Raw genomic sequence first — 9871 nt, 5'->3', positions numbered from 1 at the left:
CAATCGTCCAGTTAGGATATCCACATTGATTTAGCGCATGTTTGATGTGTTCCTCCTCCTGTTGTTTATGTTCTGACTACACCCAATTTTTGGTGTAAGGGATGTTGCGAAGCAAAGTTTAAATACTGGTCGGTGTGCGTTTTCTTTCTGTACACTGTTGTCTTTACCGAACCGTCTTCTTTCCGATTGATCAGCGTATCGAGGAAAGGTATTTTTCCTTCAGCTTCTTCCTCGGGCGTGAACTTAATGTTGTTGGTTGGATCCGCTTTGTTGAGGTGATCTGTCAGTTCTTGCGTAGTGCCCTTTGGTATAATCTCGAGGATATCGTCGACATATCTTTTCCATAATTTCGGACGACAAGCGATGGGTGCATTGGCTATGGCTTTTTGTTCCAGCCATTCCATGAAAATGTTCGCGATAATCGCGCTCACTGGGCTTTCCATGGCCGCTCCAAATTTCTGCATGTAAATTTCTCCCTGAAGGAAAAATATGTCGTCGTCAAGACAAATTCAAGTAATTCGATGATGTCCTCGGTGTTAAGCAATGTTCTTTGTTTCAGCGTGGTGTCCTTGTCCAGATAATCTCTCACTATCTCCAGCGTTTTATTGATAGGTGTATTCGTGAACAGTGACACGACATCATGTGAATTAAAAATGTCCTCGTCGTCAATTCTGACGGTAGCTAGTTCTTCCGCTAATCCCCGCGAGTTGGTGACATGATGGGCTGTCTTTCCTACCGTGGGGGACATAATCTCCGCTAACGCTTTAGATGTCTGATACGCGATGGATCCAGTGTAATCCACAATTGGTCTGACCGGGTATCCCTCTTTGTGAATCTTTGTGGTGCAGTATATGCGTGGTGTACTTTCAGCAGATGGGTAGAGCAACTTATATTGGTTATTGTCAATCTTGTTTTCTTTCTTCAGTCTCTGTAAGGTACCCAACAACTTCCGCGTGTACTTTGAAGTGGGGTCTCCTTTAAGTTTCTCGTAAGTTTTTTCATCACTAAGCAAGTTGTTTACCTTTTCTTCATAACCGTCGGTAGATGTAACAACCGTGCTTCTACCCTTGTCTGCACCCATTATTATGATTGACTTGTCCTTTTCAACTGTTTGAGTGCTACTCTTTCCTCTTTGCTACTGTTCGATTTCGGGATTTTTGCTGATTTTAACACTCCTGCGACTTCCGCACGTAGGTTTTGTGCTTCTCCAGGTGGTAATTTCCAACTCACTTTCTCGGCCGCGACAATGAAATCCTCGTTGGGAATCCTGTCCACCGACTCTGCGAAATTTAAACCTTTTGCCAGCAGGGAATTCTGCGAGTCCGTAAGCTTCCTTTTTGTGTTGTTTACAACCCATTTTTTCAGCTGTGTTCCCGCCAAGTCAATATCCGGTACGGCATTATTTTTCTTCGCTAGATCTTCATTTTTGTCTTTGAGGCTGTTTAACTTCTTAATTTGTCTTTCCTTTGACTTTTCAAACGTGAGTAATCAAGTGGATTTGTAAAGCATAATTTACCAGTAATTGATATCTAACAATCCTGATGAACTTATTCAAAGATGTTTTCATGTCTGTTGCTCTAAAGCTGAGCTAATAAACATAATATGGCTATATATTTCCCAGAGTTGTATAATGTGGAGATACGGTCTTACGCCCCTCCAGTCCTTAGCGAGTTCTCCCAGTTTAGCGGTGCTCCCTGATAAAGAGGAATCAAGGTGGTTAATTGGTTGTTCCAGATAGAACAGAAATAAAGGATTGCCTTGAAGATAAAAAAAAAGCAAGTGCTCTCATGATCATTTGAGGTAATTCTTCCCCGGCGTCGAGTCCGAGCCTTCTTTTTGTCCGAGTCCGATCCGAGCCGAGTCCTTTTGTGTCAGAGTCCTAACCGAGTTCGATTTTGGCAAAAGAGTAGTTTCTGTACATTACTGTCATGACTGTCGTATATTGCCTTTATGTTATCAACTGTTCACTCCCTCCTTACATTGCCTAGCAACCTATGTTTGAAATTTAAAAATTCTACTTTGGTTCATGATTAAGCTATAGTAAAGACGTTTGGTTCAAGTGGATCGACGGGTCCGTAGACGTGGCAGCCACTTCAAGTAGCTGACGATTTAAATGTCTTGGATTTGCTAAACTTGATGTCGCGACTTTAACAGATTTTGATTCGATTTTTTGTAAATTTGTTAATTACGCTTCGAGATTTCCTTCAAAATCCCTTATATATTTTTGAATAGAAGGTGGTGTGTTATTGTTGAATTGATGAATAACGTAAAAGGTTAGGAAAGGTTGCCAAAACTTGTTTAAAGGAAGTGTTATATAGTATTACAGTCAAAACGATACGTTTAAAAACTTTTAAGTAGCGTAGAAGTATAATTTTGCTTTCTTTTTTAGAAATTGCAGCAAAATATTGTAACATTATGTTAATAACATTTGAAAAACTTTTATGTCATGTGTTTTTTTTTTCGAAAGGTTTTGTCATTAAATTTGAAGACAATAATAGACGTTGTCTTCAAGACGCATTTATTTAAAATTCCCCATCATGTATAGCGGCATTTATGGCAAAAAGTGTATGAGAGTATATCACAGACTATTTTGGAAGAAATTACCGATTTGTTTTAAAATCTTTATCCAGCACTAGCACTTCAGACTCTGATAAGTGATTAGAATGGTACAATTGGGTTTTCTATAAAAAGATAAATTAAGTCGATGTCGAGACGCATTTTATTCACTCGAATGAAAAGTTCAAACGTGAGAAATATGCATATAGCAAGAAATGATTACACAAGTTCACGTTACGGTTATACACGGTGCGCCAGTTTTTTATCTTGTGTTTTTTTTAGGGATCTGCCATAATAGAAATGTTAAAAATACAGACATGTTGTTTGTTTAAGAGCCAGTCTCCCTTATTATGTACATGAATAAGGGGGGTTGTGATACAAAAAAAAATAGAATTGTCTCTAAAAAATAATTTTGGTACATTAGCACCAACAACTCACATGTAAAATATGAGCGTGCACAGCGCCCTCGTTCAGCTTAAAAAAATTCTTGAAATTTCAGCCTCTCTGAGCCTTACTTGCAAATGGTAAACTTTGAAGGTGCATAACATCGTGCGCCATCATCATCCCAACCTGCATTTTGCATTTTTTTACATGGTTACATTACAAAAACCAAGAAAAAAAATTGGGATCTTGATGGCGCACAAAATCAGCAAATCCAATGATTTGATGAAAAGCGCCCTCGTGCAAACTTTAAAGCATCATAACGGGCTGCGCCATCAAGATCCCAAGTCCGAACAAGTTTGAAATTAAAGACCTCCATGGCAAGTTTCATTTTTCAGCAAAAAATTTTTGGGATTTCGTTGGCGCACCGAGTTAACAGAGGTCAAAGGTCAAAATGTCCTATTTTCGCACATATTTGCATGCCTGTATTATCGCGCGCCAACGTCACCTGACTCTCCGAACAGCATTTCATCAAAGAAGAGGTAATTCTCTGCAAGAACTGAAAAAAATAGCTTGGGATCTCTTGATCTTCATATTTTCTGATTTTTGAAAATGGACTTAGCCTCATTTTGGAGGTCAATTTGACCTCTTTCCCACTCGAACAATGACGCGCAGCACAATGTGGGCTTTTTACTGCATCACAAAAGGATGCGCCAACAAGATCCCAATTTTATTTGTCATCGTCTAGCTTCTTTGGCGACCAATAGATAAAACACAAGCAACAGCTAATTGGGATCACGTGGGCGCACTAATATAAAAGAGGTCAAAGGTCAAGCTTTGTGCCAAAGTGATGCATATTTTTTGCCTATGTACAGCACGAAAGTGGAACTTTGACCCGCAATAAAAATGTGCGCCAACAAGATCCCATCTTACTTTTTGGATGATTGGATAAAGGGGCTTATGTATAACTGATAACAAGTAAAAAAAAAGTGGGATCATGTGGGTGCACTAATTCAATAGAGGTCAAAGTTCATACTTTGTGCCGAATTGGCATTATTTTGTCTATGTGCAGCACAAAAGTGGAACTTTGACCCGCAATAAAAATTTGCGCCAACAAGATCCCATCTTACTTTTTGGATGATTGGATAAAGGGGCTTATGTATAACTAATAACAAGTAAAAAAAGTGGGATCATGTGGGCGCACTAATTCAATAGAGGTCAAAGTTCATACTTTGTGCCGAATTTTTTTTCAATGGGGATCACCAGACATGTCTCATAGAAACTTGTGTGAGTGCATTTCAAATGGTGCTGATTCCATCATGGTAGTTGGTGAGAGTAAAAAAAATTTTTGTCAAAATACTTAGTCATATTTTGCAAAATTTGATTGAAAGGTTGCTGAATTCGGCAACTTTAGGCTAAAAATCGGTTAATTTTGTATGAAGTATGAACTTTGACCTCTATTGAATTAGTGCGCCCACATGATCCCACTTTTTTTTTAACTTGTTATCAGTTATACATAAGCCCCTTTATCCAATCATCCAAAATGTAAGATGGGATCTTGTTGGCGCACATTTTTATTGCGGGTCAAAGTTCTACTTTTGTGCTGCACATAGGCAAAGTAATGCCAATTCGGCACAAAGTATGAACTTTGACCTCTATTGAATTAGTGCGCCCACATGATCCCACTTTTTTTTTTTACTTGTTATCAGTTATACATAAGCCCCTTTATCCAATCATCCAAAAAGTAAGATGGGATCTTGTTGGCGCACATTTTTATTGCGGGTCAAAGTTCCACTTTCGTGCTGCACATAGGCAAATATGCATCACTTTGGCACAAAGCTTGACCTTTGACCTCTTTTATATTAGTGCGCCCACATGATCCCAATTAGCTGTTGCTTGTTTTTTGTCTACTGGTCGCCAAAGAAGCTAGACGATGAAAAATAAAATTGGGATCTTGTTGGCGCATCTTTTTGTGATGCAGTAAAAATCCCACATTGTGCAGCGAGTGGGAAAAAGAGGTCAAATTTTCAAAAAATCAGAAAAATATAAAGATCAAGAGATCCCAAGCTAATTTTTTCAGTTCTTGCAGAAAATTAACTCTTCTTTGATGAAATGCTATTCGGAGAGTCAGGTGACGTTGGCGCGCAATAATACAGGCGTGCAAATATGTGCGAAAATAGGAAATTTTGACCTTTGACCTCTGTTAACTCGGTGCGCCAATGAAATCCCAAAAAAATTTTGCTGAAAAATGAAACTTGCCATGGAGGTCTTTAATTTCAAACTTGTTCGGACTTGGGATCTTGATGGCGCAGCCCGTTATGATGCTTTGAAGTTTGCACGAGGGCGCTTTTCATCAAATCATTGGCTTTGCTGATTTTGTGCGCCATCAAGATCCCAATTTTTTTTTCTTGGTTTTTGTAATGTAACCATTTGGTACTTTAAAAAATGCAAAATGCAGGTTGGGATGATGATGGCGCACGATGTTATGCACCTCCAAAGTTTACCATTTGCAAGTAAGGCTCAGAGAGGCTGAAATTTCAAGAATTTTTTCAAGTTGAACGAGGGCGCTGTGCACGCTCATATTTTACATGTGAGTTGTTGGTGCTAATATGTACCAAAATTATTTTTAGAGACAATTCTATTTTTTTTTGTATCGCAAATCCGTACATAATAAGGGAGACTGCCTCTTAAAGGGTCATTCCTTGCAGATACACGCTTGGGTTCTGATGGGGCCAGATCAAAACAAATGTATATGGGAGCTATATACGATATTATTATACCTACAGGATGTCCAAAAAAAGAGGCCCCTCAATGCGCCCTCTTTTTCTCCTATTTCTGAAAAGTTGATCAAATATATTTTGGTATGTAAAAAAACCTTGAGTCGTTAGCTTTAATAATCCAAAACAATTATATCAATCGGCTCACAACTTTTGAAGATAATGCTCTTTTAAAGAAATGTACCCGTTTTTCACTCTGTCCACGGATAAAGTTTGGCTACTTCAAAGATTGAAAAGGAGTACACATACCATGCATGAATATCAAACATTCCTCAATGATAACTTTATAAAATAACTTTATTTATGGAATGGGCTTTACCGGTGGGTTTATGGGCAATGGGTTTTGTTAATAGTGTCATTAATTTGTGGGTAAAATGGATGCCGAATGGGACTTCTTTTGCTTTACTTGCAATTACTTATTTTTTCTTACTATGTTGTTTCTTGCTTTCTTTTTTATTTACAATAAAAGGTAGCCCTAAAAGGCTGTTTGGTTTGTCTTTGGTTCTTCTGAAGTGAGTTTACTGTGCTGCTCTGCCCTCTACCTGGTTGCCTCCTTGGCGAATACAGCTAGGTTTCAGCCCTGGTCCTCATTGCATCAATTGCGTTGCGTACCACCCTTGTGCGCCGGATACTTGCGAACACGTTTGCGAAGATCTTGGATTTTGACACAAAGGAAAAAAATCAATGGTGTGAGATCTGGTGATCGTGCAGGCCACTCCACAGCATGAGCCATCCCAACCACTCTGTTTGCTATCCGTGGACAAAGTGAAAAACGGGTACTTTTATTCAAAAGGGCATATCTTTAAAAGTTGTGAGCCGATTGAAATAATTGTTTTGATTTATTAAAGCTAACGATTAAAGGTTTCTTTAAATACCAAAATATATTAAATCAACTTTTTAGAAATAGGAGAAAAAGAGGGCGTAATGAGGGGCCTCTTTTTTTTGGACACCCTGTATAAATACTAACGGTATGTTTTTATAAGAGTGTGGTGGTCGCACTATAATCACTAAATGTCTGACCAATTCAAAACCTTAGATAAAAACTATCAAACGGCATTGGTTGATGGTAAAAATATCAATGGTAATCTACCAATGAACTGTCTAGAATTTATGTATGAGTGATATTAAAAGAACTGCAAATGAAAGCATGTCTTCACTCACCTAGATTAAAATTTGATGTCCTATTACGAAAAGCTAATTCGATTCAGAACATTCAGAGCATTGCTAACTTTAATCTATTGATATCGAGTTTCTGAACAATAGATAAACCAAAATTTGAAACTTGAAAATGCCCATTGTTTTGCTGAATAATCTGTATAGTAGGCTACTTTGTGGTTTGGTGGCTGCCTTTTGTGTCCCTTAGCATCTCCAAGCCTGCGTTCCATTCCATGTACTGCATTTCCACATATTTTTGCCATTTTGTATAACTCTTAAAATGATCTTGTCGATTTGTCTCTACATTTTTAGTGAAATAAAATCCTACTAGATTTTCCGAGTCAATGTTAGCCCAAAATCGTCTCTAAAATCATGTCAAATTTGACTCGGAAAATTTAGTGAGATCGTATTTCATTGGTAATCTAGTCAAATCGAGTAGATGTTTTAAGAGTGTATTATTCTTTCAAAATTATTGTTGAGTATCTTACATAATACAATTCGACCACGTCATGACTTGGCCGATATGATGTGCAAGTTTAATCATAGATCGACAAAAAGGGATACAGAACTACAATCAACTTCAAGTTCAAAAGGCACGCCGCTACGAAATGAAACAAAAGTGCATACCCAATGACAGATTTCATTATCAATAGAACGTCAAAAAAGACGATTATGTGTAATACAATTAATTTCTTATCATAATTATGCAACCTTTAAACGCAGGTGATCTACCAATATGAATGTTGATTCTTTGAACAAGTTGGAATTTTATTTTTCTTGAAATTGTACACACACAAACAAATTAAGTTGAATGTTGATTTACCACATCCAGGAGTGTCATGCAGAAAGATTCGATGTGTATAAGAATAATAATTATTTAAGTTATAGCGATGTTAAATCATGTCATTTCCTAGTACTACTGTTTGCACACAGTTTGTACCAAATGTCTCCAAACAAAGTGTGAAACGTAATACCGGGTGTATTACCTGTTGTTCTCGGAAACTCGTAAGGTTCCTTTTGAAATTCTTATAATGTGAATTTTCATGTATCACATCTTACACATATTCAGGTAATTGGCACGGTTGACACATTACAAGTTGGGTTATTGACATTTTAAAATAAGATGTACCACGTTTCTTCCGTTTTATAATGTTTATCATATAGGTTACAAAATTGCCTTTCCGAGGATATGATCCTCATATCCACAAGCTATAGTAAAAGTTAATAATGTAGAAAATGTGGCTCTTTTATTTCGATTGAAAATAAACTTACAGCGTTGCAAAGACATTTTAATTTAAAATTTTCCCCATTTTCCTATTATCACAACATCCGCAAAGGCAATGCTTAGCAATGTGCTCGCTTCAACGCTTCTCCCACATCAGCGCCAGGAGCAGGTGCCCCCTTCATAATGTTAGCCCCACTCATCATTTCACTCAACTGTAATTCATATTGTATTCATTTGAAGAATTTGTTGCTTGCCGCAAATATATAGCTCTATCCATAAATTTTATGTGTACGTAACACCTAAATTCCCTAAAAATATATTGGATATGCTATATTCATTTGTCTGAAATTAAATGAAATTAAATCATTAATCATTAGAATTGCATTGTGATCATGCAGCGTATAACGCATATTCCTGACGCACCACAGACTTTAGAAAGAATCTAAAATCCTTTTCTATAGAGTCTGTGGACCGGCGCACAAAACTTCCCTTCGAAGCAACTTCAAAATATATAGCGGTCGGCAACCCGATGCAGATTATCCTAATTCTAGTGAACCTAACCCTAACCCTTATGCAAATGAGGTGACGATGGCGATTATCGTAACAGATAATTATTGCACAACCCGTCATTGATATGAGCATGCGCCGTAATGAATAAATAGAGTTACCAAATATCACCGAAACCTAGTGTCACTATGCGAGCTAATTATATTTGTCTGAATACGATGAATCAAGCATCGTATCTTGGGACGTCTGTAGCCTGACCATAACAACAACAGAAAGATAGTATGTCGATAAAACGTTACCGAATTCCCGATCAATTATATTTAGGGGAAACCCCTTTTAACATGGCCAAGCTCTTAGTTGTGTTGATTTCCCGAGATTCATTGCGAGAATTATATTCGCAGTTTTCCTTTTATGCTTTTGAATGGCTGATATCCCATAAACGCTCCCAGGGAACGCGTGTGTCTTGTTTGGTTCCAATGCTCGGGGAAGCGATGCCCACGGTATATTGTACTATAGCACTACAGGCCATATAAAATTTAGGTTTTGTTCTCGTCTCCTTCCGCCTTAATTTCTGAAATTATCAAGTTTTGAGGTACTCTAGGCCGGTTTATAATCAGAATCTCACAAAACCCCTTCTTTTTCCCGAGCACTCACTGAAAACTACTATAATTTTACATTGAAAAAAACACGCACATCCCTCACGCATCAATTCATGAAAACGAAACCCTTCGAACGGGAACTAAAACATGATGATTTTATTATACCAGTATACGGCCTAGAGTAAACTTTTGCGCCTCGCTATCTCGCCCCCTCGGTATGGATCGCGAAGGCCCTTTGGCAAAGACTATAAACCCGAGGAAACTCACTGACTTGATTTTCAGTACAAAATCAACACGGTCGCGGTAGTACTGCCTATGTAACGCGCTGTGTGAGCTAGAATATAGGTGTGTAAAACTGTGTTGGCGCTTAGTCGCCGCTTAGTCGCTGTCGCGCCTTTGGCGCTCCTCTCCGCTCCCTCCTCGGTATGGATCTCGAGGGTATTTGGCATAGGTTTCCTTACGGGGCCAAAATTTGGGCAAATGACCTATCTGGTACGCGCAACCTATAACTGCTACATGCGGGAAGGACAAGATTGTCTCGTACTTCCATAATTTGAATAAATTGAATATATTTTTGAAAAGTGATTGTAGCTGTTTGAAACAGTTATGCGTTGCATTTTGGGATCCATTACTTCCGCTCATTCTAGACTGGCACATTACAATAAATTGAA

The 9871-nt window shown here is 38.1% G+C and overlaps 1 protein-coding gene across 1 annotated transcript; it reads right to left on the bottom strand.

Moving 5' to 3' along the window:
- Positions 1-427: 427 nt before the first annotated feature.
- LOC140167677 (uncharacterized) lies at positions 428-1081 on the bottom strand. Its single transcript, XM_072190976.1, has one exon. It carries the CDS (start codon positions 1079-1081, stop codon positions 428-430), a length of 654 nt encoding a protein of 217 aa, XP_072047077.1.
- Between the last annotated feature and the right edge of the window lie 8790 nt (positions 1082-9871).

Source organism: Amphiura filiformis, chromosome 13, assembly GCF_039555335.1.
Source record: "Amphiura filiformis chromosome 13, Afil_fr2py, whole genome shotgun sequence".
In the NCBI taxonomy this organism is placed as follows: Eukaryota; Metazoa; Echinodermata; class Ophiuroidea; order Amphilepidida; family Amphiuridae; genus Amphiura; species Amphiura filiformis.
The sequence above is the reverse complement of the archived record's forward strand: the minus strand, read 5'-3'. Positions and strand labels throughout refer to the sequence as shown.

Coding starts and splice junctions, on each gene's coding strand:
- LOC140167677 (XM_072190976.1), bottom strand. CDS start 1,081: ATGGGTGCAGACAAGGGTAGAAGCACGGTTGTTACATCTACCGACGGT.